General features: G+C 53.1%; 2 protein-coding genes and 1 pseudogene across 2 annotated transcripts; 1 reads left to right on the forward strand and 2 right to left on the reverse strand.

Moving 5' to 3' along the window:
- Positions 1-11,706: 11,706 nt before the first annotated feature.
- On the forward strand, positions 11,707-15,421 carry LOC106845144 (peptidoglycan recognition protein 1-like). Its single transcript, XM_044759945.2, has 3 exons — positions 11,707-12,138; positions 14,478-14,599; positions 15,161-15,421. Exons 1-3 carry the CDS (start codon positions 11,858-11,860, stop codon positions 15,337-15,339), a joined length of 582 nt encoding a protein of 193 aa, XP_044615880.2. The 5' UTR covers positions 11,707-11,857; the 3' UTR covers positions 15,340-15,421.
- Positions 15,422-15,935: 514 nt separating this feature from the next.
- LOC123281237 (centrosomal protein CCDC61-like) lies at positions 15,936-18,356 on the reverse strand. Its single transcript, XM_070499539.1, has 8 exons — positions 18,340-18,356; positions 17,842-18,017; positions 17,658-17,733; positions 17,201-17,340; positions 17,044-17,122; positions 16,830-16,884; positions 16,358-16,435; positions 15,936-16,229 (listed from the first exon to the last, which is right to left on the reverse strand). The coding sequence occupies exons 1-8, from the start codon at positions 18,354-18,356 to the stop codon at positions 16,188-16,190; spliced, it is 663 nt and encodes a 220-aa protein (XP_070355640.1). The 3' UTR covers positions 15,936-16,187.
- Positions 18,357-18,593: 237 nt separating this feature from the next.
- On the reverse strand, positions 18,594-19,752 carry LOC139042232 (receptor-binding cancer antigen expressed on SiSo cells pseudogene; annotated as a pseudogene).
- Positions 19,753-27,663: the final 7,911 nt, after the last annotated feature.

A 27,663-nucleotide genomic window follows, 5' to 3' on the forward strand; every position in this document is an offset into this window, starting at 1 on the left:
CCAGGGGAGAGAATTTCAGACAAGTGGAACAGCAGGTGCAAAGGCCCAGAGGCAGAGAGCAGATGATCACATGGTGGGACAGAGCGAGGCACTGAGCCTGGGGTGAGGTGAGGAGAGTCAAGAGATGTGAGGGGTCAGGGGGTTCATTTCCTCAGGGCTGAGGACCTGCAAGGATAATAATAGGACCTCTGGGCACTCGTTGGTGTCTGGCCCTGTTCTCAGCACTTTATATACATCCATCTATTTCATCTTTTCTAAAACCCCATGGGTCTCAGACTATTAGGATCCCTTCTTGACAACTAGGGAAACTGAGGTACGCACACTAAAGGAAGTGGCACAAATTCACCCAGATAACCCAGTTAGTCCCTGGCAGAGCTGGGATTTGAAACCAGGATGTGTGTGGGGCTGGAGCAGAACTTGACCCTTGCACTCCTCTGTGATCAGTGCCTGTCACCATGACAATGGTGGGGCAGGTCCCTGACAGGGACACCAAGGTGGCACCAAGACTTTTAACTGTTCCATGTCCTCAGAACCCTCCACCGGCATTTTCAAAGTTTCTCCCCTTCCCTCACGCCCAGGCCGGAGGATTTCTAGCACTCAGTCCCTTTTAACGAGCACCCGCTGAGTAGGGAACCATCCATCATCTTATTAATCATCTAAAATGACTTATAAGTGATGTCACAATTTTCTCCTGAAAAGTCGTGGAAGGGCAATCATTCCTCCTGCTACCTAGAGCTCCAAATTCTAGGTCGATGAGACTCAGTCTTGCCATGCTGAATTTGTGTATCTATCTCTAATCTCACTATTATCAGCTAGAAAGTATCTCATGAAATCGTATACCATTTGCTATAAAAAAGTGAAACTATATTTAGTATTTAGTCACAAAAAAGCAAGCATTCACAAGATCTCAAGGAGAATCAGCAAAGAAGTGAGTGAAGGCAGAGCGACTTCTCAGTTTAAGAATGAAGTTTGGAGGCAGAGGATCACATTTGACCCAGGAAAGAGTCTACACAGGGTCTCAGTTTGAGTTTCTGACCTGTGCGAAACTGAGGCTATGAAAGACTCTTGTACAATGGCCCTGGCCATGTGGATGACAATCCAAACAGTGACCACCTAAAAGGGAGCCAATGGTGGACACTCTAGACTGATGAGAAGCACCTCACTCCTTCGCGTCTTCTGACCCCCACAGTCTCTTGACCTCACGTGAAATCTCATCTGCTTCCCAGCACGTGGATGGAGACACGTGTTCAGGACCATGGACAGAGCCCAGCTCACCCTTGGGCAGGTGGCGCCTCATTGTGTGAGGATGGAGGCAACTGAGAAGTCTCCCACATTGAGGTCTGGAGCCCCCAGGAAATGCCCAAAGAACATGTCCTGGGATGTCAGAGTAGGGTCTGAGTGAGGCGTCTGAATATTCTCCAACTGAGCCGAAATCAGGGAGCTCTGCTGGGACCCCGAGGTCTAGAACCCATCATGAAACTCGTGTAGTGTGTTTGCTGCTGCTGCAGAATTAACCACCCCTAGATTCACCAGCATGAAACAACCTCTTTGTGAATGGTGGTCCACAGGTCATGTGGTTGGTTGGGCCAGGCTCAGCTGACCTTGGAGGGGGTCACCTACATGTCCTCAGTTAGCTGGTGGGTGGCCTGGGTGTAAAGAACCCATTCACGTGTCCTCAGTTTCCTGGCAACAGGTTTTTACGGCATGTCCTCAGCTGGGAGAATAAGTTTCTCCTCCACATGGCCTCTTACGCTCCAACAGGCTGGCCAGAGAGTGTCCACATTATTTTAGTTTCCTGACAGAGAAAATGGAAGCACCAACATCCCTTTAGCGAAGTCTACACTTGGAACTGGCACATGACACCCCAGTGTGTTCTCCTGACCACAAAAGTCACAGGGCAGCTGTGACTCAAGGAGGCAGGCTGATGAGCACCAACTCTTGATGGCGGGAGATGCAAAGGCACATTGCAACTGGTGTGAATAGGAAGGAAGTAATAAGAACCATATCTGAGCTCGGCCTCTCACAGAACCTTCCCGACCCTTTAGTGCCAAGGCTCAGGACATTGATCACACTCCCTGCTAATTCCCCATCCCTCTCCTGCAATCCAAGCAGCCTTGCAACGCGCCTCTCCCATTTCTGCAACGCCAGATCCCAGACAAGCCAGACCCTGTTCAGAGTGCCCCCCCAAGACCACTTGGTCCCACTATTCAATACATAGAGGTATTTAGGGGTGGAGGGAAGGGTTTGGGACTCTCATGATGCAGAAATTATTTGTCTCCAAAGTAGATTTGACTTGGAGGAGACCAGAAAGTCATAAGGGTAGAGGATTCTGGGAAATCATGGCTTCTGAATTTAGTACCACAAATGGGAGAAAAAACGTCAGAGAGGACAATCCATGAGACTCTGACTTTCCCCTTCAGAAGGAGGCGACTATCTAGGGACCCCCCTGGAGTTAGCTCTGGGGGACACCTACGAACGTTGGGGTTGAGCCTTCCACCAAGCCCCATTTCAGTTTGGGTCCCTCATTATGTACAATACCAAAACATCAGCATTTCCAACGGGCTGGAACAGAAAGTGGGAGAGAGAGAGGCTCATTTTTCTGAGGCTTGTCCAGAAAGACCCCTTTCTAGAAATCCCGAAGACATCTCACTTTCCTTTCCAAATTTGGCATAAAATTGGTTTTAAAATAAAATTGAGATAAAATCATCTTCATTGCTATCACAATTTTAAAAGTGCACTATGTACAGATACCACGAAACTCTGCACCCAGAAACAGTTGGGCAGAACCAGAGAAGGGCAAACACAGGAGAAGGAGGCTAATTTGGGGGCGAGGAGTGGATGTGGGTCCCACTTCAAGCCATCCCTCACCAGAATTTCCCTCCCCGGAGGGGATTTCATTCAAGTGTCGCCTAAATTTGAACCATCTTTCCAGCCTAGAGACAAACCTCTCTTGATCATGGCGCATGACTCTTTTAATGTGCTGTTGAATTCGGTTTGCTAGTATTTTGTTGAGAATTTTTACATCGATATTCATCATAGATATTGGCCCGTAGTTTTCTTTTCTCGTAGGGTCCTCATCTGGCTTTGGTATCAGGGCAATGCTGGCCTCATAAATGAGTTTGGGAGTGTTCCCTCCTCTTCAATTTTCTGGAAGAGTTTGAGGAGGATTTGTGTTAATTCTTCCTTAAATGTTTGGTGGAATTCACCAGTGAAACCCTGTGGTCCTAGGCCTTTCCTTGTTGGAGGTTTTTGATTACTGATTCAATCTCCTCACTTGTCCTTGGTCTGTTGAGTATTTCTGTTCCTTCCTGATTCAGTCTTGGTAAGCTGTATGTTTCTAGAAATCTATCCATTTCTTCTAGGTTATCCAGTTTGTTGGTGTATAATTGGTTATAGTGTCCTCTCATGACCTTTTGTGTTTCTGTGGCATCAGTATTAACGTCTCCTCTTTCATTTCTGATTTCATTTATGAGTCTTATCTCTTTCTAAGTTAGTCTAGCTAAAGTTTTGTCACAGTTGTTTATCTTCTCCAAAAAAACAGCTAATCGTTTTGTTAAGCTTTTCTATTGTTTTCTGGTCTCTGTTTCATTTATTTCTGTTCTGATCTTCATTGTTTTCTTCTTTCTGCTAATGTTGGGCTTAGTTTGTTGTCCTTTTCTGGTTCCTTGAGGTGTAAAGTTAGGTTGTTTATCTGAGATCTTTGTGCTTCTGGAGGCTCTTGATAAGACCTCAGTTTGAGACTCCAATTGGAGAGTTCCTCCAGTCTGAACACTGCTTGTACTTTTTAGCTGTGAGCCATGGACCCAAGATGGAACACCCTACAATTTGACATCCATGTTAAGAATGAACAAAACAGTACAAGTCCTTTCCAGCTGGGTTCAAGGTTAGTTTTGCAGTGATTGTGTTCCCCAAATACCTAATCTCCTGCTTGCTATTTCTGTAAAGGCTGGTCAGACAGCTGGAGAGGAAAGGCAGTGGACTTGTCGATCGCGGGACTGTGGGTATGTAGTGAATCCTGGACAGTGTCTGAGGATGTCCACCGGGTTGAACTGGAATCCTCTGATAGCCAGGGTGATTGGGGCACTTTATAGGTCTCCTGTAGTGATTTCAAAGGGACACAAGTCTCAGAGGAGGTCGGGGACAGGATCTGAGAGCCGTAAGAGGGGGTGGCTAACACCCGTGGCCGTGCTGAGTCCAATTCCTCAGACAGTTCAGCGAGCCTGGACTTGAAGATGCGCTTGGCTCTTTCCACGGTGCCTGACGAGTGAGGGTGGCAAGGGCAGTGAAGTCTTTGACTCGTGTGCGTTGCCCTTTCTATGTCCTGTATCATTCTGCCAGTGAAACGCCATCCTCCCTCACTAGTAATGGCAGAGGGGACACCCCACGTGGGGAAGATTTGTTCTAGGAAAACCCTGGCAACGGAGGTTGCCGCGGCATTTCGGCAGGGGAAGGCCTCCGACCATCTAGCAAACTGCGTGTGAGAGCGAGCACATGTTGGCGGACTTGCGCCTTCGGTAACTGGATGAAGTCTGTCTGCCAGGGAAGGAAAGGTCCCAGGGCGACTGCTTCCCTTCGTGGCTCCAACTCCACAGTTTTTCCAGGTTGATGTTTCTGAAAGAGGAGGCGGGGGAGGGGAGGGAGGGGGCAACCCCTCGGTTGGGATAAAAGCTAAAAAGTCCGAACCATCGCAGGTCTCATCCAGCCCACATTTGGTTCTTTCCTGTGAGTCATGTTGTGTAAACTGCACACAACGACCCGGAGACAGACTTGGGCTCTATCCAGTGACGACACGACAATAATGTTGTAGAAGTTATAACAGCATTTAATGGTGGCGCCAAAGGCGCCTTAGGAGCGCACCCAGCACGGCGCTGCATCACTTTTGTACCTTCTCTCAAAACGTTTTCGACCGTCCTCTCCACTTTGGGGGCTGACATCCCGGCAGTCTACACTAGGTGGCACTAGGGGACAACTCGGAAATTAAGCGAGGCTCAGACCCTGCGGTGCGCGTGCGCACAGCTGCGGCGCGTGGGCTACGGTATGTATCGCTGTCACCTTGCAGGTGTCACTATGCAGTGGCTGTTGCCACGACCGGACGCGCTGGACGCTTGGGAGCTGCTGAGTTCGTGGCTGGGGCAGCCCCTTTCAAGGGTCTGGGGTCCTCCTTAGTGGTTTCTGTTGGCGGCCAGCCTCCGGGTCCCGCATCTAGTTAAGTGGAGCCCGGAGAGTCGTGGCCCCGCAGCGCCCCTGGTTCTGCCCCCTGGGCAGGTCTCGTAGGTGCCTCCTCCGCGTGTATTGGCGCCAGCGTGCACCCCCTGAGCCCGACTGAGGTCCCAAGTCACACGCGCGGGTCCCAGCCAGGCCCGGAGTCTCCAGGCCCCGAGCGCGCTTTGGAGACCCCGCGCCTCCGTGAACGGCCGCGGCCGGTCTGCTGTGGGGGCGCCTCCCCAGCTCCGCTGCAGCTGGCGTTTGGTGGGAACGTTTCACGGTGGGTGAGGGATGGAAACACCCAGAGAGAATGGGGACACAGCTGCCTCATCAAGGGACGCTCCAGTGAGGGACCCGCCAGCGTTTGTGTGTCTGGAGAAGCCAAAGGGCACCCATGAGGGAATCAGCTTTACGTATTTGTGATGCACAGAGTGTCCCTGGGAGAGCGCTGCAATGTCGGGAATCGGGGAAGAACCCGACTGCGTCTGTCCTCCCGCCCTGCGCGCCGAGCGCGGAAAGGAGGTCAGCGGACCCGGGAAGATGCGCAGGTGGAGGTGCCGGGTGGGGAAATGGGGTAAAAGGCGCCCACGTATCCTGTCTTCAGGGAGGAGAATGGAGATGTCACTTTAAATCCAGATGGCTGCTTTCACTTTACGTATTTCTGAACATTTTAAATTGGTCACGTGAGGATATTTGTTAAATAAAAGTGACCAGAAAACTCATGGTACTTGACCTAACTTTTCTCCAGGTGAGGGGAGAACCAGCATCACAGGATACATTTAAAAGGAAAACAGGTGGAAGAGAAGAAAGCTGCGGGCTCCTGGGGAAAATGGCAGATTTTAGCTTTCAGTCTCTAAATACACAGGATGAACCTGGAGCATCTCGTAGTGCCAGAGATTAAGGAAATGCTAAAGATAATAATTACAATAGTAATACAAACTCCACATCGATCACAATGTGTCAAAGGGACACACGAGCCGACTAGAAGAACTCCCGATGGCCCACGCTGGGACAATTTGAGCAAAAAGTAAATTAAGTAGAATTGGATTATAAGCCAAAGCTTAAAATAAATATGCATGAGTCCATCCCTGTAGGATAGATAATTGGGGAGGAAGAGACAAATGTCCAGTGCAGAAGAATTCCAAATAATTTCTGTAGTTATCGTGCCTTCAAGGAAGGGGAGCAAAACTCCCCCCTCCTTAAGTGTGGGCTGCAAACAATGACACGGTTCCAAGAGTACAGCATGGAAGGGAGAGGAGTAATTTAAATGCTCACCACAGCCCTGTGGGGGAGGAGTGGCAAAGGTCCGCTTCCCAGATGGGGAAACTGAGGGTGGCTCAACGTGTGATAGTGAATGTATTTCTCACCAGCCATGTGCGAGGATAGCCCCTTCTCATGTTTAGACAGAGCAGCTAGACATCCTGGACCATTTGGGACAGTCCCGTGTGTAACTATTGACCCAGCATGCTTATCAACAGCTCCCTCCTTCACTCTCAAGGATCGCGGTTTGGACAACAAATTACACGATGACCCTACCTATTGACCTCAGTGTATAGTAGAAACCGAAATTAATCACAGAATTGCACAGGTAAGTTCATAACCTCACTTGTGTTAAATACGAAGAATTAGAGGAAATTCTGTAGGGAAAGCAAATAGTAGGACTTGTCCTAGTCTGAGATGTCAAGATGAAGTGTCACTCTGAGAAGGTGACACTGAAGGAATAGTAAGTGACAATTAGGATGGGGCGAGGGAGGGAGGTGAGTATTCCAGGTTTGGGAACATCCAGGAAAAAAATAATCAACATTCTGCCGTGTGTTTTAAATTTGTCCTTGCCGTGATCACCGGTATTTTGACTTCTATCACTGTTCATCCAACAAAGAAAACAAGTGTTTTTTGGTAATTGCAAGAGAACCTGAGAGATTTTTATACTGGCTGAGGTGACTGTAATAAGACCAAATAAAGGTAGATGATGAGTCAAATAGTTAAAACTTCAACTTCCTTTGAGCCAGCCCTGGTGGCCTAGCGGTTAAGGCTCTGTGCTTCCTTTCACCTCTGCAGCCTGGGTTCCTGCCCTGGTTGTGGAACCACACCACCCATCCATCAGTTGCCATGCTGTGGTGGTGGTTTACACAGAGACCTAAAAAAAAAAACACCAACTAAAATACACAACTAGGTACTGAAACTTTAAAACGCTCTCTCTCTCTCTCCCTCTCTCTCTCTCTCAAAAAATTCAACTTCCTAAAATATACAGGGAGCAAATCTAATTTCCTCCTATCCAAAAAGGACACAAGTAATACAGACTCAGGATTCAAGGTGATATAACAATTACAGATTGAAGTTGCAGGAAATGCTCTCAAGGGCGTGTCTCCATATTAGGCTGACAAGATACAGAATAAAGAAAATTCTAATAAGAGAAGGCTTCACCCCACCTGGCTAATGAGGATATTCTTAGTATCACTAAGGAATCTGATGTGTAAATATGCCAGTCTTTTTACAAAAGCCTAGCTGAGTGTTTTGTAATCTCCAAGTGAAGGTACAAGGTTGCTGAATTTCTGAAGGTTCCTCTATTTAAAACTGTACACAGTGAGTACAAAGTCTCCTGTGGTCCAGGAAGTCAAAGCATCTTCAAGGGTGGCAAGAAGGGCAGGGTGGCTGGGGACTCAGGAAGAGGGTCTCCAGAGGGAGCGAGGTGAGGCTGGGGTGGAGGCGGCCCATGGGACTCATCCTAAGACTCTTGAGAAGTCGTGGAAAAATATGACTCACATTGTAGAGTGACCTTCAGGAAAGACCTCATCAGATCTGAGCTTTGTCCTCCCAGGGGTCCGGGCGCATGCTGGGAGGTCACTGAGGGAATGGGAGCAACACCCAGGGGAGATGGCGACGGGACCAGAGTGCAGAGATGGAAACAGACAGGAGTGGTTTCAGTCATAAGATATTTAGGAGGGAACAGCAACATGACTTGGGGGTGGATGGAACACTCACTCAATCATTCAGTAACTACTGAGTATCTGCTATGAGCTGGCCATTGTTTTGGACGCCGTTTTGGGGAGAGAGTTGGGCTTCATCAAGGATGGTGCTCAGATGTCTGCCTTTTGTAACTGGAAGATGATCACATCGTTCCCTGACACAGGGATCCTGGAAGGGGGCCGATTTTGAAGGAGCAAATCATGTGCCATTTTGGAAATCTTGCATTTGAGGTGCTTTGGGACATCAAGTGGAGATTTCAAGGAGACAGGTGGATACAGAGATCCAGAATTCAGCTGAGAGCTCCTGGCTGAACATAAAAGTCTAGAAATCACCGGCATTTCAGTGGTGGCTAAAGCCATTATCTAGATAAGATCACCTGGCATAAAAAGTGTAGCATAATGGTCAAGGAGGGAAGAAGGAGTCTGAAAGAGAGAACAAAAGACCAGCCAGAGAAGTAGAACGAAAATCAAGACAGTCTTATGAAACAGAACTTAAGGAAGTGAGCATTTCGAGAAGAAGGAAGTGGTCAACTGTGTCAAATGCTGCCCAATTGCCCAAGGTCATCCAGCTAAGTGTCAGGGCTGAAATTTAAAACCAGCTCTAACTAATTAATAAATGGTGCTGGGACAAGTGATTAGCCATTTAGAAACAAATTTACACTCCTACCTCACACCACAGCTATTGTAAATTCCAGCAGAGGTAAAGGACTGAAAGCAAAACACAAGATAACATTTTTTATTTTATTTTATTTTTTGAGGAAGATTAGCCCTGAGCTAACTATTGCCAATCCTCCTCTTTTTTTTTCTTTTCTTTTTTTTTTTGCTGAGGAAACCTGGCCCTGAGCTAACATCCATGCCCATCTTCCTCTACTTTATATGTGGGACGCCTACCACAGCATGGCGTGCCAAGCGGTGCCATGTCCGCACCTGGGATCCGAACCGGAGAACCCCGGGCTGCCAAGAAGTGGAACGTGCGCACTTAACTGCTGTGCCATCAGGCTGGCCCCAGATAATATTTTTTAAATAGAAAATGTTTTATAATCTTGGTGTGGAAAGACTTAAGGCAAGACAGGAAACAGAAACCATTAAAAATATTTTTAATGGACTGGAGGAAAACATTTGCAGCACCTTTGACAGACATGGGGTTAACATCCCCCATATACAACAACCCAACGGAAAATGATTGACAGAGATGAACAGTTCAGAGAAGAAGGATTCAAACAGCCATAAAAATGTAAAAAGACAATTATGGTCTGATGTTCAAGGAAATATGAATAACACAATAATTAGGGACCATTCCATAGATTCATAAAGCATTTTAACACTGGACACATTAAGGGGGAAAAGAAAAACTAAAACTTTCTGGAATGATATTTGGCAATATCTATTAAAATTTAAGATGCAGCTCTATTTCCTGAGCTGGGTGCTGGACGTATGGTGTATTCACGGTGTGAATATTTATAGAGCTCTCCACTCTGTTGATTCTATTAACTATAAATTCTATTCTATTTACTTTATAAAAAGTGCATTTGTATGTTTCTATGTGTATGTTATTCTTTCGTGCTTTTAAAAAGAACTTAGACGCAAAATGTACATACCGAACAAGTCAGCAATCCCAGCTATGGAATTCTTTTCTTCATTTTGCAAATCCATAACAAAAAGGCAAACAAGGCAATTTATTTTCAAAATGGGCAATGGAGATGAAGAAGCAATTGACAGAAGACAAATCCAAATGGGCAGCAACCAGAGAAAAATACTCAGTCTCCTGAGTGGTCATAAAAATGCCAATTAAAGTGACAAAGAGATATTACTTTATACCCATACATTTAAGAAGCGAGAACACCCGCTCCTGGGTGAGTGGAAGCTCCTATACATTCCTGGTGGAGGCAGAATTGCTAACAGCCTTTGGGGGACAACAATCTGGTAACAGCTATTAAATATGTAAACCCTTTGACCAGGAAAGTCTATATTTAAAATTTATAAACGCTCCCACATGTAGGGCTGTATGTTCGATAATATTTTGTGCAGCATTGGTGGGGCGGGGAATGGTCATTGGAAAGCTTCAAAAAAGAAAAGCTTATGTCAAAATGGTGAAGCTATACCATGAAATATTATACAACCATTGTGAAGAATGAATTAGAATTCGATGTATAGGCCTGGAGAGATGCTCATGAAATATTAGGTGGCAGAGGGCAAATTGAACTTATTTTTAAACATGTGCCCTTACGTGTGTTTGTGGGAGGCAGAATATGGCTTAGAACTTAATCTCTGGAGCCCGGAAGCCTGTGGCTGAGCCGACGTCACCACCTTCTCCCCGTGTGTGATAACCCTCGGGACTCAGTTTCCTCGGTGGTAAGAGCAGGTTAATGACACGTCTCCCGCACAGGCCTGTGGGAGCTCGTGGGGAGATGACTCGGGGAAGGTGCTGGAGCTGCCCGCTGCACTGTGCCATGACACCGTGAGTGTGAGCGTGATCCACCTGCGCGCGGAGAATACCGGGGAAGGAAACCCCACACTGGCCTCCACGGGGACCTCAGGGGGCGGAGCTGGACGGAGTGGACACAGGTGAGTAACGTTTCCCATCGATTTGACTACTCACAGCCGGCACGTGATACTTTTGTAATCTGTTTAATCCACTGAAGCAGAAGGAAAGGAGGGAGAACAAACTGGGCCATCCGCCCTGAGCGCACCAGGCGCTGAGGAGGCAGGAGGAACGAGCCGGGAAGGGCAGGGGCCCCAGGAAAGCCTTCTGCCCCAACAGCTGACCCCAAGCCCCTGAGTGGCCCTGGGCAGATGGCTGTCCCTCTCTGAACCTCAGTCCCCTCCTGTGCACAATGGAGCTGCCAGTGGCCCCCACGGAAAGCACGTGGCTCACACCAAGGGCAGGTCTCAGTCCCTGTCCCCGGGCACTTGTGGGGCAGCAGGAGCCGACGTCTCAGTGCTGCACCCTTTCAGCCCATTTGATCCCGCACCGACCTGCGAGTCAGGGACTTTCCATTATCCTCCCATTTTGCAGTGGGGAAACTGACGCACAGATTGGTTAGGTCACTGGCCCCAGCTCACACCCTAGAATGGGCCCGGAATTCAGTCCCAGGCAGCCCGGCCCTGAATCAGGGCTCCGACCACCAGGCCCCACCGTCTCCCATGTCTGAGCACCGACGTCCCTTCTCTGGGCCTCAGCCTCCCCAACCGTGGAGCGGGCTTCCCAGGGCTCAGCTCTGCAGTCTGCTCAAAGGGTTAGGGACGTCGTGTTGGGACCTGGGAGGAGAGTTTAAAACCAGGACTCTGGTGATCTCAGTCCCCGTGGGCGGAGGGAGATGGGGCCCTGCCCTTTCTCTGCTGTGAGGCTCCCATTGCCCAAGGCCTCTGGGAGCAGGGACTGGGCAGGGCAGGGATCCAGGCCCTGGTGGGCCAGAGACCGCGGGGTGAGCGCCCAGGGGCCTGTGTGCCCTTCCCCTTCCGCCCGGCCTTGTCGTGGGCTCCCCCGCCCCACCTCACCTGGACCAACCACACCGCATCCGGTGGCAGCCCTGCCAGAGGAGGAAGCAGAGTCTGAGGTCCCTGTCAGCTGCCAGGGGAGTCCCGCCAGGGTGTGAAGCAAGGCCTTTCCTGCTGCTCCGCCCCAGCATATAAAGGCGGCCTAGCCAGCCGCGAGCTCCTAGACGTCCCTGTGCACCCTGCCCGCCATGTCCAGCCCCTGTGCCCTGCTCACTTGGACCCTTCTCACCCTCCTGGGGCTCGGGGCGACTCGAGAAGACTTCACCCCATGCGGCCCCATCGTGCCCCGGAGAGAGTGGGGGGCCCTGCCATCCAGGTGCGAACAGCGCCTGGACCTGCCCGTGCGCTACGTGGTGGTGTCACACACGGCGGCCATCCCCTGTGACACGCCGACTTCCTGCATGAGGCAGGTCCAGAACGTGCAGCATTACCACATGCGGACGCGGGGCTGGTGCGACGTGGCCTACAAGTGAGTGCGGAGGGGAGGCCGGAGGAGGGGAAGGTGTGCAGGCCCGGGAGACACGGGGGACCGGTTCTAGAGCTGCCGGGCTGACCCCCCGGGCAGCTTCGTTTCTCCGGGGTCACCACCTAGGGCTGGGCACGTGCAGGCAGCACGAAAATGCTGGAGGAGGGGAAGGGGCTGACGGCCAGCTCTGCTCCCCCGGGGAAGGACAGACTTTGCCAACACGCACCAAGGTGCCCTCCACCCTGGAGTCCCGTTAGACCGTCTGCGCCTGTGCTGGGAGGCAGACAGCAGGCTGGGTGAGCGCGGGGCTGGGTCCCTGTCCCAGCTCCCCTGCTGACGGCAGAGACCCAGGCCGGTCACTCAGCCTCTGAGCTGCAGTGTCCTCCTCCTGTGCACAGTCAGCGGATGATGCCCACGTGATCGCCAACCGCCAGTGCGGGAAAGGCTCCCAGGACACCGCCTGGCATGGAGTCCAGGCCCCAGATGCACGGACTATTACCATTGGCACCTTCTATGTGTCAGGCCGAGTGCTGGATGCTGGCATGGGGACACAGCCACGCACAGTGGGAATGCAGCCCAAAGGTTTAAACACCAGCAGGGAGAAACAAGCAGAGTCAGTGGATGGAGTCACATGGTGACAGGAGTGACAATAAAAAGGAAGAGGATGGGGGAGCTGAGGGAAGAGTGCAGTGAGCTGGGGGCACAGCGGGGCAAAGGCCCTGAGGCCAGTACGTGGGTCATCCCTGAGGGACAGAGGCCAGGATGGCATGAGGAGGGTTGGAGGGCCTAGTGGGCCACAGGGAGGACGTGGCTCTGCTCTGAGAAGGCGGGCGCCTTGGGATGGTCGGGGCTTAGCAGTGGAAGGAGCGCCCTCTGGCTGCTGTGGGGGGACAGACTCCAGGGCGAGGGGCAGGAACAGGGACGGGTTAGCCTCTGGGGCCCATGCCACCAGCGCCCTGTCCAGAGTGACAGGCTGGGGTCCAGCACACGGGGTCCCACTGCCAGAGAGCGTTTGACCCCACAGGTTCTGAGACCTCAGGCCGCCCCAGAATCCCCTTCTGGGAACGCAGGTCCCCAGGTCCCACCCTTAACTGCTTCGGGAGGGCGAGGGGAGGCCAGGGGGTCTGAGGACCTCAACCAGAGAAATCTAGAAGCCTCCAAGGGTATCCCCAGCGCTTCAGGCTCTAATCTTACGATTCAAAGGCTCCAACTTCAAGGTTTTGTTCCCAAGAGTCAGGTGCTCCATTCTAGATGTTTCCATGAAGTCAGCAGAGCCGAGCCTGGGCCGCAGCCTCTGGCCTCAGTCGCCTTACAGAAAAGCAGACTGAAGTCAGCGCTCAGGTTTTAGGGCTCAGAGTCTGACTCAAACGTTCTGAATCCCCTTCCTCGTCACATCACATCCTCTCTGAGCCTCAGTTTCCTCATCTGTAGAATGGGCTCCTGACCATGCCCCCTGCTGTGGGGCTGAGGTTTCGGGGAGACGCCTCCATAAAGAAACGCACAGGGAGCCGCGATGCCTTCCAGGGGCTGTGGCTGTGGCAGGACCATGACCACCTAGTCCTGGGGGAGTGATTGGGGGGAAGTGTCACTGTGGCATTTCTAGTCTCTTCACAGCCAGATTCTGAGAGTCTGGCTTCCGAAGTGGCAGGTTCAGGACCCAGAGGGGAAAGTTCCGACATTCTGTGCATCACTGGGGACCCTGGGGGCCGAGGGCTGGGGAAGCAGACACTGCGGCTCATGTGCTGCTCCTCTGGTTCATCCACATACCAGTCAGACCCGCTCCACCAAGACCAGGGAGACGAGGGGTCTTAAGGATCGGCTGCGGGGTCTGGAAAGCTCAAAGGCGGATGCTGGGGCTCCAGGGTCTGGTCAGCTTGTGGTGCCAGCCCTTGAGTCCCTGATCCTGTCACTCAGGGGACCCCAGCACGGAGCAGGAAGCAGGAAGGGGCTCAGGTGGCAAGTTCTGAGAGGCAGGGGTCACGGGGCATGACCTCGGGCAAAGCACCTCTCTTCCTACGTCTCTGCTTCCTCAGCTTAAAGTGGGGATGACACAGGGCCTGCCTCGGAGGACCGCATGTGAGGACTCTTCAAGAGCAGGACAGATTCTCCAGGGAGGCAAGAGAGAGCAAGGAGTCAGACCGTGTGGGTGGGAGTCACGGGGACCTGGGTGAAAATCCTGGCTCTGCCCCTGACCCGCTGTGTGACCATGGGCAGCTCTGCACCTCTCTGATTCTCCATCTGCAGAATGGAGGCAGTAGTGACTCAGGGTTGCTGAGTGGAGGAGGGACAGGGGCTCCTTCCCCAGGAAACCCCCCCTCACTCCTCAACCCCCCACCCCACAGCTTCCTGATCGGAGAAGACGGGCTTGTGTATGAGGGCCGGGGTTGGGACACTCAGGGCGCCCACTCAGGTCCCACCTGGAACTCCAAGTCCATCGGCATCAGCTTCATGGGTAACTACATGGGTAAGTGACTGTCCAGCCATCGGGACAGGGGCGGACATGGGGCCTGGGGGACCGCAGGGCGTGGTGGGTGGTGGTTCAGAGGCTGTGCCACCTACAAGCTCTGTGACCTCGGGCTAGTGACCTGCTTTTCGGAGCCTCATTGTCCCCTCTGGACATGACCGTTTCCAGCCCGCGGTCCTGGGGAGGATTCGGTCATCTGTACCAGGGTCTTGGGTCCGTCCACGGCCCCGAAGGAGTGCAGGGTGAATGGCCACTGCCCTGTGGGCAGGAGCCCGAGGTCTGGGGCCGAGGAGGGAGGCTCAGCAAGGATCTTGACAGCGACCCTTGCGGAGGGCTTCCTCTGTGCACCAAGTGACATGTTATTGTCCCACAGCCCTGGGGCCAGCTGCCATGATTCTCTCCTGTCACAGTGAGGAAACTGAGGCACAGAGAGGTGGAGCCACGGCTAGGGAGTGGCAGAGCTGGTTGTGGGCCCCAGCTGGGAGGGCACCATGGGAACCACTGCCCCCTGGACCTCTGCTTGTCCAGGGCCCACCCTAACTCCTGCCTCTGCCTCCCCAGATCGGGCGCCCCCGCAACGAGCCCTCAGGGCAGCCCAGAGTCTGCTGGCTTGTGGCGTGGCTCGGGGCGCCCTGAGGACCAACTATGAGGTCAAAGGACACCGGGACGTGCGGGACACAGACTCTCCAGGTGACCGGCTCTATGATATCATCCGGACTTGGCCACACTACCGATACTGAGGCCCTGCCTGCCCACTCCAGTCAGAAACCCCCTGCTTCCCCCTCCAATAAAGATGCACTCACTGTGACCCTGTGTCCTGCCACCCGCCTCCCTTCCTCTCTGCCTCCCTCATGACCCAACCACTCCCCCAGCTCCCAGCACTCTGTCCTCCCTGGTGCCCAGAACCCAGAGACCCAAACCATGAACCAAGACCCCCGAGATCCCAGCTCCGAAGCCACGTCACAGCTCAGAACCCAGAGGTCTCCGGGCAGAGGGCAGAAATCAGCACCAAGTCGACCCACGAGTCACCCACAGCAGCTCGGGGTCCCCTGGGGCAATGAACCCTGCTGCAAACACCTCCTCTCCACCACACAGCCAACGACGTCTGTGCCTCTCTGCCTGGACTCCTTTGGGGACAGGCTGCTCACTACCACCGCTCCTGACCCCCACTGTCATTGCTTTAGGGAGGGCAGGAGTTCTTCCTGAGCCGGAACCCCAAGCTGCCTCCCAGGCACAGACGGGCCCAGAAACACACACAGGTCCCAATGCCACCGGCACCCATTCCCCACACCTCCCTCTCCTCCGCCACCCTTAGTCATAAGCTGAGGCATCCCAGAGGACAGTTTATTTACAAAACGCACCCAGCCCCGCTCCTAGCAGGCAAGGCAGGGGGAGGGGGCGGGGTCAGGGCCTCAAGTCTGAGACCCAGAGGGCAGGAGGGGCGGGGCCTGGGCGGGGCCGGAAGGACGCAGGCCCCGCCTCCGCGCTGACTCCCAAGGGATCGGGGTGCAGGGGCCGGCTCCCCTCCCCGGTCACGACCGCGTGTCCAGCCGGCTCATGTATTCCTGCAAGGCCTTCAGGCGGGCGTCTATCTCGGCCATGTCGGCCGCCTGGTGGTCGGAGCTGGAGTCTGCGAGAGCAGGGGGCGCGGGTGCTGGGAGGGGCCTCAGCCCCGGGAGCTCGCGGCCAACCAGCGCCCTGGGCGCCATCCCAGCCCGCCCTGGGGCAGGTGGGGGGGAGGAGGAGGCCCAGGCTCACCTTTGATGGGGACCCAGCCCCCCAATGGGCCAGGCGTCTCTGATGGCGGCCGCGTTCCAGGGGCGTGGCCTTCTGCTGCTGGGGGAGGCACGAGGGGGTGAGGCACCCTCCCTCTATTCCTGCCCCCTACATCCTACCGGAAATTCTGAACCTAAGGACCTCAGAAAAAGTGAAGGCTGGCACCTAAGGGGCACTTCCTCTGTGCAAAATGACCTCCTCACATCTGCCCCAGAACCCTTGACGTGAATAGTCTAACCAAGCCCACTTCACCGATAAAGAAACCGAGGCACGGAGAGCTAAGTAACTACCGTGAGTCAGACGTGACAGGATGGGGAGCCAGGTTTGAGATCCGGCAATTTGAGGCCAGAGCAGGGGCTCTGACCAGCGTCCTCTGCCCCCAGCAGCCCCCGGACCTGGCTTCCGGTGGTGTCATGCCGCCCCACCTCCTCCAGGGCCCGAGAAGGACACGCACCCTGCTGGACCCGCTCCAGGTGGTGGGGCTGGGCGGCTTCCCGCGGCGGCCAGCGCTGGGGGAGGGAGGAATCAGGGACCATTGGGGGTCTTTGGGCCCTCCCACCCCGCCCTCCGTGGTTTCAAGGCTCCAGCACCCAGTTTCCCCACAGAAGACTGTTTCCAGTCTCCGCAGACACCCGCTGGAGGCGGTCGGTCCCCAGCCCGAGTTTTACCCTCTAGGCAGCGATTCCGAGAAATCCTCCAACTCGCTGCAGGAGCTGGCGGACGAGCCGCGGCTGCGCACACTGTCCACTAGGGGGAGAAGGACGCGCTGAGCCTCCGCCCCGCCCGCCGCCCCGCCCGCCCGCCGGCCGCGCTCCGCCCCGTTACCCGAGGAGCTGCGGTTCCGCGAGCGGGTGGCCGCGTCCCCTCGGCCGCTCACGGCGGCGGGGGCCCGAGTCTGGCGAGACCAGGAGATGGACGGGCCGTCCCCGCTTCCTCCGCTGCCCAGTCGGTTCCGCTGCTGCTGCCTGGGGAGCGGGAAGGAGATGCCAGCCTGTGCGCCCAAGCAATATGGGGAAGGGCGGCGCTGCGCCCCCAGGGCCCACAGCCAAGGCCGGTGACCCACCTGAGGTCACGTGGCCTAAGTAGGGAGAAAGCATGCGGAGTCACAGACCGTGCCAGGGGGGTGTCAGGTGAGAAGAGGGAGCCGCTAGGGGAAGGGGAGAGATGGAGCAGGCGACAGGTGATGGAGACAGGTGATGGAGACCGGGATAGAAGAGGGCACAGGTCAGGGAACCAGGCAAAGGGGCGGGGTATGGGCAGGAGAGGGGAACTGCGCGCTAACTTCATCTTGATCTCTCTCTGCTTCTTCTCCTTGGCTTTCACAAAGGCTGTGGGGTCGAAAAGGGGCACGCGACCACCTAGGACGGGGGCGGGGCGGGGGTGGAGAGAAGAGGAGGCGGGGTTACGGGATGGCTCCTCCGCGTTCTAGTCCGTTCCATCCCCTCCCACGGGCGCCCGGCACACACCTGTGGGCGAGGGCGAGGGCGAGGGGCAGGCAGGGCGGCCTCGACCCTGGCCTCCGCGGCCGCTCTCTCGGGAGGACGAGCGGGCGGCGCCGCGGCCACGCGACGTGGAGCGCTCCCGGGACGACGAGCCCCGATCCTCCCGGGCCGCGGGCGGCCCCACCGGCGGAGTCCGTCTCCTGCAGCCCAGGACGCACTGTCGGTTTCCCGCCGGCCAGGACACTCGTATCCCAAGCCCCTTCCCGGATCGAACCGTCTCCGAACCTTCAGGTCCAGCCCCCCATCATCTCCTAGCCGTTCCTGCCCTTGCACACGACCCTCACAGACACCTTCTCCCGGGCTCCGCCCCTCTCGGAGCCCCACAGAGCCCCCCAAAGGAACCTGTCACTTCTCTACATCCTAGCACCCCCTTGCATTGGACCCTTCTTCCTGAGGTTTCCCCCAGCGCCCCGGAAACCCTTCCCAATTTTCCACCACCCACCCCCATAAACGCCAGCTGACCTCAACCAGATCCCCATCTCCCCGGCCCCGCCCTCCTGTTCCACTAGACGCTCAGGCCCCGCCCCTTTCGGGTCCCCATCTGCAGGCCCAGCCTCCTGAGGCCGCCTCCAGCCCTGCCATCTCTCCACCGGCCCCGCCCACCGATTCCTACTAGGTATTGGAGTCCTTCCCTACGTCCCATGCAGTCTCTTAGGCCTCTCCATAATCATGGAAACAAAAAGTATTTAAAATTATTTATTTTATCACTCTGCACATTGAAGGAAAGCATAATAGACAGCAGCGGTTTCTTCCAGTATAAAGTTATTTGAACCCATTTATTTAGCTAGAAACACTGGCTTGAGGAGGTGCTGGCATATTCCACTTATAATAATTCGTCTTAAAACAATTGTCATATTTGCAGCATGTTGAAGAAAATATTGTCTAAGTCCTTTGTTCTTCTGAGTCGCGATCCCCAAGAGTTCAAGGTACTTTGGGGGAATGCTGGGTGGCCTGATGAGTGCATGAAAATCAAGGTTTGCATTCTGAAAATACTCTTAAATACACAAATGTTGTTTGGGTGTGGAGCTCAGATTCCTCCTCTGGCGCTAGGACCTTTGAAGGACGTGTTATGAAAGTTTCAGGTCAGTTTCCATTGTTCCTTCTTCTGTCCTCCCCGTGCTTCCTTTTCCATTTTCTTCCTTTGTTTTCTGCGGTTCTTTGTTCTCCGTCTGCTGTTTTCTGCTGCTACAGAGCTTCTGCTCGCCAGGCCATACCTTCTTCCCGTGCACTGGTATTTTCTTGCCAGGCCTCTCTGTCACCTAATTCTGGAGATGGATGCATAAAAGGAACATCCTGTGTAGTTGCTAATTTACTAGAGAAACCTGTGCTCCCAACTGACTGGTGAAAATTTAATAGTTCGCTCTTCTCGATACTGATTTTCTCAGTTTTCCTTCTAGTTGTTATCATGTCCTTAAAATTGTCGGGTTCCTTTGTGTTTCCCGCTGTTTTTCATAGTGTGGCCACTTTCCCAGTCCCTCCTTCCGTCTTTACACATGTGGGTGCATCTTCCTCCCAGGAGGTCCATCTTCAACGCCCGTCTGCCCAGGAACTTTGAACAATCAACTGTAGTTGGCAAAGTTATTTGATCTCGACTTAATTTCCATCCTCTGTTAGATCTGCATATTAATCCCTTTAGGAGTGACAATACTGTTGCTGGGCACGCACAGACTTCAAGTAGCTGAAACTGACAGCCATGGTGGAAATCCAAACTTGCCTCTCCCGCTCAGAGCTGCCACGGGCTGCTCTCGGACACAAGGCGCGGACACTTGTGCCACATTGACTTTTGAAGGTTAAGCACACCTGTGCTGCTGGGTTAAACCTTATATGGTCGTGGTATACATCGGTGGATTCTGTTTCTTCATACTTTGTTAGCATAACCGGAAGTCCGGTCTCTGAACCCGGTGCCAATCCAAATAACGAGAACAGAGTCTTGAGTGGAAAAGGAAAACATCTTTACTTTCTTTGCCGGGCAGAGGGAGCAAAGCAACAGCTACTGCCTTTAGAATGCTAGCTCCCCGTTAAGAAGTGGGTGAAGGGTTTTAAAGCTTTGTGAGGAATGTGGGGAGGGGGAAACCTGTGACCTTGCTGGCTGGCGTTTTCCCACCAGCCTTCAGCTGCTTGTAGGAAAGGAGGAGATAAGGAATTTCACAGGTGGATGGCCTTGGCTCTGTCTCTGTGGTGGCTTCTGGCACCAGGAAGCCAAGGAGTTCAGCCTGAGAAGCTTTAGTTTCTTGATATCTCTGGACATCAGCTTCCCTGTGATAAACTTCAAGGACCTATGATCAGCCACAACTTTAGTGGGAGCCCAGCTGAGGCCACCTGGGCTTTAAGAATTTGTAACTTCTATTTCCCTTGTAAAGCTCAGGAAGTCAAAGCTTAAAGAAGCAGATATTTACAAACGAGTGTAACTAAACAAGCAGGGAATTACAATGAATGCTTTTGGTTTTAACCCATTTATGCTGAGTTCAAGGTAGGGGACCCGATATCAGGGCTGGCATTAATTAAAAGCCTGTAATGTTAGGAGTTTTTGCATCTGTTTTCACGAGGGATGTTGGTTTGTGATTTTTTTCTTTTTCTGTAACATCTTTTTTTCTGGTTTTGGTATCTGGTTCATGCCGGCCTCCTAAAATAAGTTGGCAAGTATCCTCTACCTCTATTCTCTGAAACAGCTTGTATGAGGTTGTTATTTCTTCTTTGAATGTTTGATGGGATTCACCAGTAGAACTGTCAGGGTCTAGGAATTTACTCCATTTACAAGCCAACAAATTATTCTGAAGCCGTTTCATAAATGTTGGCAGACGACACAAAATACCTGAGTCAGAGACAAACAACTTCGATACTCACAGCGCATCAAAAGTACGAGTGTCAGTGTATTTGTTTTGGTTCCTCTTTTCCCCCCAAGAACCATGGGGCGGACGCAGAGGGAGCCAGAGTGTACTGCACGTGCTTTAGGGCTGTTTCCCCTGGAGAACACAGAGCTTGGGGAATCCTCCACTTTTACAGAAGCAGTAGGAAGCCTGCTGGATCTTGGGGGAAATGTTAACTCACCCTTCAAGGCTGCTTGCTGTAAACATAACCCTAAGATATGGCCTGGACCAAGAGCAGTCAGGACAAAGATTCTAGTCATGCCCATGAGAATACACAGGGAGGCTCCCTTCCTATTGCGGGTTGCCTCCCTCAATAATGAACAATGAATGTCCTTGGCATGACACATTTTTGGCCAGACTTGAATTTTCACGTGAGCATTCCACTCCACTGGCCACTCTGACTAGTCTGACTGATAGATGCTGGGACCCAGTCTCTTCAATTTGTCTCATCCAGCATTGAATGGAGACGACCATCAACAGGACACCAGGAAGCAACACAAGGTCAACCTGCAGGATTGACCTCAATGATGCTCCCCGTGGTCCAGAGTCAGACAACTGTGACCACGTCCTGGGGGAACAGTGGGTCTTATTTTATGCAGCCAGGATGTGTCTACAACCCAAGCAAGCGACTTTAGACGGACCTGCTGATCTTTGGTGACATTGCCGATAATTACAGGGAGCGATAGATGGGCCAAAAAACAACCCAAGCCCCAGTGGATAGACACTTTGTGGCCCATTTTCCCCACATACAAACATGTAAGCTGAAGGGACACAGGACACAAGTTGTTGTGAAACCCACCTTGGATCACCATCTCACAGGTTTGGCTGAGCCACATGGGCAGTGGCACCGAGCGGGTACAGCCTCAGTTGCCATACATGGCACAGCTCGAGGATGACCAGGTGCTGGGGGAGGCACGTGAGCTGAGTCAGTCAGCCTGAATCGAGGTTTGTCAGTCTGTGTCTCTGTGTACACAGGAGGGAGGCGCTGTGGACGGCATATCCACACGGGTTTCCTGTTTCACAGCAGACAGATGAGGATGACACCCAGCAGCAGACCTGAGTGTCAGCAGCAGCTGTTTCTGGACTCAGGCGGCAGTGTTGAATCCAGGGGACAAAGGGAGCACTCACTGTTTTCCCCTTGAGTACCGTGCCCGGGGGCCTATGGAGTTCCTTCCCCAAGCACTGAGGTTATTGTTGCCCCTGCACGGCCACAAAGTCAGTGTGTCCCCTCCAGGAGCTATAACTTCACCCTTTTGTTCCGTCCATCCCCTATTTGTACCCAGACCTTTCATCCATAAGAGTCATGTGTGAGTGGAACAAGGTGATTTTTACATTTTTCGAAACTCATTGCATTTCCTACCTTGACACCCACATGACCAAAAAGGGGGTAACTCAGCAAGCAGTGTACTCAACCAAGCGGCCATTATCTTTGTGATCCAGGATCATATCAACCCAACGAGAGAAGCCAGGGGGCTGAACCAGAATTAACCTGGGGTCTCCTAGGCCCCGTGGGCTGTGCCAGAGGATGAACCAACCAGGCTGGCCGGGAAATGTTAGTAGGGGAAAGAAAGAAGCATCATGCCCAGGCCTGGTCAAGGTGGAATTCTGAATTGTCAAATAGGTCTGTATAACCCCCATGTATAGTAAAGAATTAACTTCACCCAGAGAGAGGTCTTGCCTGGCTCCTGGGAGGCGATCTTAAGCCTTTGGACTGTCCTGCCTGATAAGAGCATCTTTGTTTACCTGGGGACCTTGGGAGGGGCCAGATAGTCTATGGGGACAATGATTTACAGTGGTGGCTCTGGGCCAATGGCATCTGCTCAGCCTCCAGAGGGGCTGAAGGCCGAGGTCAGCCACACAGGTCGTCAATCATGTCTATGTGACCAAGTGTCAGTAAAAACTCTGGACACTAAGGCTCAGGTGAGCTGGTTGGAAATACTCCGTGATTGTCGTCACACATCCTTGCTGGAAGCGTTAGCATCACCCAAGACTCCACGAGGAGAGACAACTGGAGGCTCACGCCTGGTCTCTGCTGGACTCTGCCCCATGCGCCTCTTCCCCTGGCTGATTTTAATCTGTTCCTTTCTCTGTAATAAACCATAACCGTGAGTGGAACAGCTTTCCATGAGTTCTGTGAGTCCTTCCAGCAAATTGTCCAACCCGAGGGTGGTCTCGGGGACCCCCCCAGACTTTACAGCCCATAATCCCCCACCATTTCGTCGTGATCATTGTCCAGGAAGTGGCCAAGGGGAGATGACCCCTTTCTGGGAACTTCTGCTTTCAGTGACCAAACTGTCTTCCTCAGGTGTAGACACTAGGAGAAGGTGAGGGGGGGCGAGTGGGGAATCTTTCAGAGCTGGTTTTGGAAGCTGTTTCAGCACTTAGCACACCGCAGGCCCGTGGACCACAGGGAGCAGGGAAGGCCCACCTGGACTGTCAGTCCAGTGTTGAGTGAGTTTGCAATAAAAGGTGCTTCACCGTCAGACTGAAGACAGTTGCAAAAGCCACCGTGTAGTGGGCAGAGTCAGCAGGTCAGACTGGACCAGCAACGCTGTAACCTGAAAAAGTGTCAAGAGCGGGGAGGCGTCGTCATAGGTTGAACTGTGGCCCCCAAAATCGTGAAGACCTAACCCCCAATACCTGTGAATGTGACCTTGTTTGCTAACAGGGTCTTTGCCGATGATCAAGTTAAGATGAGGTCGTTAGTTCTCTATATCAATTACACCTAAATAAACTGGTTTTTAAAAAACAGATGAGGTCCTTTGTATGGGCTCTAATCCAATATGACTGTTATCCTTATAAAAACGGGAAATTCGAGGAAAGATGGAGAGTGACATTATCAATGTGACGGAATAAGAATTTTCTACCGTCTACCCCCGAAGACACCGATTTTGACTGTGAAAGATGACATGAGTGGAGCCATATTAAAACAGAGCGAGAGCAGCCACTTCAGGGGAACTGCCTTGCACGTCTTGTTTTCTTTATCTTCCAAACTGGACCAAACCGCCAGCATTCCAAGAAGTCAGCAAGGACAAGAACATCCTGTCTGTGAGAAGTGATGGAGCTGGACTTTGCTGATGGCTGAATCGCTCACCCGTCCGAGGAGTACAAGCCTAGCCTCTTGCCTGATGACCGAATGTCAAGCCAGTCTACGAAGTACAAACCTAGCCTCACCTCGACCTGCACCAAAGAACTCGGCCTTCATACAACTCACCTCACCTTCCTCCTTCTCCCCATAAAAGCCCTGAGCCCTCTCCTGTAATCGGGATGCTCTTTGGGTTTCTCCCTGAATCTGTGCTCCCCAATTGCAATTCTTTGATCCCAAATAAACGCTTTGCCTCTTAAACTGGTTTCTGTTTCTGTAGAGTGAAATAACGGTCACCTGTGGAGGAGAGGGCCCTCGTGGGAGTCAAGGAGTCCAGCAGAGAAGTTCCAGGACAGCACTGGGGCAAAACAATCTGAGACTGGAAGCCCTGGCGAGGGTAAGAGAACAGCTTCGCTTTAGACAGACACCCCCGCCCCAAGGCGGCACAGCTCAGCGCCAAGAGAGGCCTCCTTGGTCCCTGACTTCTCCCTCAGAGGAAAGTTCATACCAAGCAATGGGCTCACCCTGCTTGCTGTGATCTGAGCCAATGAATCACAGTGAGTTAGGGATCGAGAGAGGAAGTCTAATTAGATCAGATCAGCTGGCAGATCAGAAGACAGGTGACTAATGTCTCAAAAAGCCATCTGCAAGGACTCCAGAATCTTGAGGCAGTTAGAGAGGGAAAATGGGCAGTGAGGAGGGGTCCAGGGATGCTGGGCTCCAGGCATCACATTGCTCCATTCTTCCCGTCAGCTGCAATGGATACCTTGTAGGTGTGTTTCTCGCCTGTGGTCAGCCTGTGCCTGGAAAGAAGGTAATAGAACAAAGTTTTAATTTATTAAGCTCTTGGGGAGTCCATGCGTAAGCAGAGGCCATATATCAGGACAGCATGTGGGTTTTTTGGGTCCCAGCTCTATGGAGGAGTGAGTGGTGAGAAGAATCTCAAAGGGCCCGTCCATTTGGGTGACAACTGGTTTTCGAGTCCCTGGTCTTTCCAAGTTTTCAGTGAAACATGATCATCAGGTCGGAAGGCGTGTAGAGGGACGTCAGACAGATAAGCAAATTCATGGACAGAAGTTAATGCCGAGCTTAATGATTTAACGTAATTAGCAATCGTGACGTCCCTTAAAACATGCAGAGATCAGTCCCCGGGGAAGATGCCTGAACGGGTCTCCCATATGGAATTTTGAAAGGACCAATTTAAGTCCACTTTGGGGAGCTCCTGGAACCCACAGCAGGGCTGGGGGCAGCGCCTCATGCCAAGTTAGCCGTGCTTCCTGACAGATTCTGCACTGGTCTTCTGTAAGGCGGGGTTCATCTTCTCTGTCTTTCCAGATACCTGGGGCCTCCAAGCTGAGAGTAGCATCCATCGGACGGCTAAGCTTCTGGACACTTGCTGCGTCATTTGGGAGACAAAAGCTGGTCCGTTATCGCTCTGCAAGGCGTAAGGCAGACAAACCTAGCGATGATTTCTCAGCATCGTGCGAGTGACTTCTGGTACTTTCTCAGTCCTGGTGGGAAGGGCTTCTATCCACCTGGCGAAGCTGTCCACAAACACTAACAAAAACCTAAAGTTCCCAGCTGCCCGGGGCATCTGGGCAAAGTCCATTTGCCAGGCTTCAGAAGGCCAATTCCTTCATGTCAGGGGCTGAGGTGCGGGGGACCGGAAGCGGTCTTGGGTTGTTCTTTGCACAGATTATGCAGTTTTTACTCACCTGTTGTATAGCCTTTTGCAGGTGGGGCCCTATGATGCACTTCTGGACCCACTGGAGGGCAGCATCTCTTCCACAGCACATGCTCTCATGTCCTCGTCTGAAGATGGGGCATAAGAGGGCCTCAGGTATTAGGATCACCCCGCGGGCACCCCGCTTCCTGCCTCCCGGGCGTTCAGTGTCGCATCCCCATCCTTTAGCCCCTTCCTCATCCTTTTCAGAATACATCGGCTTGTGGGCAGCGAGCTCCATCTGTGGCAGTGGGATCCCGCCACGGCAGGGGTGTCTGTCCTAGCAGCCCGTTTGGCCGCTTGGCCAGCCAGTCTGTCTCCTTGGGCAACAGGTGTATTGTCCCCCTGGTGGCCAGGGCAACGGGTGATGGCTACCCGATAAGGGTCGTGAACCGCACCAAGCAGCTCTAGCGTTTCAGGGCACGTCTGGTCTCCTTTGTCCCTGCTGTTGGGAGTTCCCTCTCCTTCCAGGTGGGCCCGTGAGCATGAACTACAGCACAGGCACAGCAGGAATCTGCGTATATTTCCTGGATGTGCAGACCGAGGGGGGCGAGGATTTCCGCCTCTGGAGCCCGCGTCCCTGGGGGAGGGACTTTACCCTCTACAGTCTCTTGTAAAGTTCTGACCCCGTGTACGCGCCTCTTACCTTGATCCGTGAAGCTGCTGCCATCTGTGCAGAGTTCCAGGTCCAGCTCTTCCAGCGGACAGGCCAACAAATCGGGTCAGCGAGAATGCGCCGTCTCCATGACTAGTGAGCGGTCATGTTCTGAGGCTCCTGACTCTCCTTAAGGAGAAGGTGGCTGGGTTTGGGGAGGACGACACTTGCATCCGTACACTGGGATCGTCCAGAAGGAGGACCTGGGACCTGCCCATCCGTCCTGCAGGGAGCCGGTGTCCCCCTTTCTGTTCTGATACTGTGAGGACTTGCTGTGGCACAGATACCATGGTCGCTTGGCCCAGGGTGAATTTTTCAGCTTCCTGCAGGATGTCACAAGCAGCAGACACCACCCTGAGGCAGGGGGCCAGCCTTGGACAGTCTGATCCAATTGCTTGCAAAAATAGTCCACTGGCCGTGGGGTCACGCCCAGGTTTTGAGTTAATACCCTCGAGCTTATTCCCTGCCTTTCACGTGCTTACAGGCTGGAGGGCTTGTCCAGGTTAGGAAGCCCCAAGGCTGGGGCTGAAATTAACTGTGCCTTGATGGCATCAAAGGCCACCTGACATTCCTTTGTCCATCCTAGTGGCTCCCGGTCGAGCCCTTTTACAGCCTCATAGAGGGGCTTTCCCATGAGACCACAGTTAGGGATCCAGATGCGACAGAAACCAGCCCTGCCCAGAATCCCCACAGCTGTCGCCGGGTGGTGGGAGGGTCGGGCACGCTATGGCTGTCTCTCTGTCTGGCAGCAGGTCCCTTTGGCCTTTTGATAAGGTCAACCCTAAGTGCGTAACTTTTTGTTTGCAGATCTGTGCTTTCTTTTGTGAGGCCTGATAGCCACATTCAGCCCAATGATCAAGGTCTTGGTTGTGTTGGCAGGAAGTTCTCCTAAGTGGGGCTCGCGATCAGCAAGTTATCCCCGTACTGTCACAGCGATCCTTCTTGTGATTGTGAGCGGCTCAGGTCTGCAGCCAGGGCCTCCCCTAACAGCGCGGGGAGTTTTGAAGTGCTGGGGGAGCGCTGTCCAACAACATGGCTGAGCGGCCTGAGGGTCTGGGTCACGCCATCCAAAGGCACAAAGTTGTTGTGATTCTTCTGTGAGCATATGCAGTGGAATGCGCCCTTTAAGTCCAAAACTGAAAACCAGCCAAATTCACCCAGAATGTCGAGTAGCAAGGGGAAGGGCTGGGCACCACAGGGTGCAGGTCCTGAACCACCTCATTTACGGCACGAAGGTCCTGAAGAAACCGCTGTTCCTCTGAATTGGGTTTCTTGACCAGGAGAATAGGAGGATCACATGGCGACTGGGGAGGTCTGATTAAGCCCGCCGCCAGGAATTTCTGCAGCACTGGCTGGACGCCCTTCTGAGCCTCCTGTCTCAGCAGATATTGCTTCAGGCTATGTGTACTGGCTGAACAGTGTTTGCTTTCCCAGCTTTCCCCTCCGCCCACACGTC

Source organism: Equus asinus, chromosome 26, assembly GCF_041296235.1.
Source record: "Equus asinus isolate D_3611 breed Donkey chromosome 26, EquAss-T2T_v2, whole genome shotgun sequence".
NCBI classification, from domain to species: domain Eukaryota; kingdom Metazoa; phylum Chordata; class Mammalia; order Perissodactyla; family Equidae; genus Equus; species Equus asinus.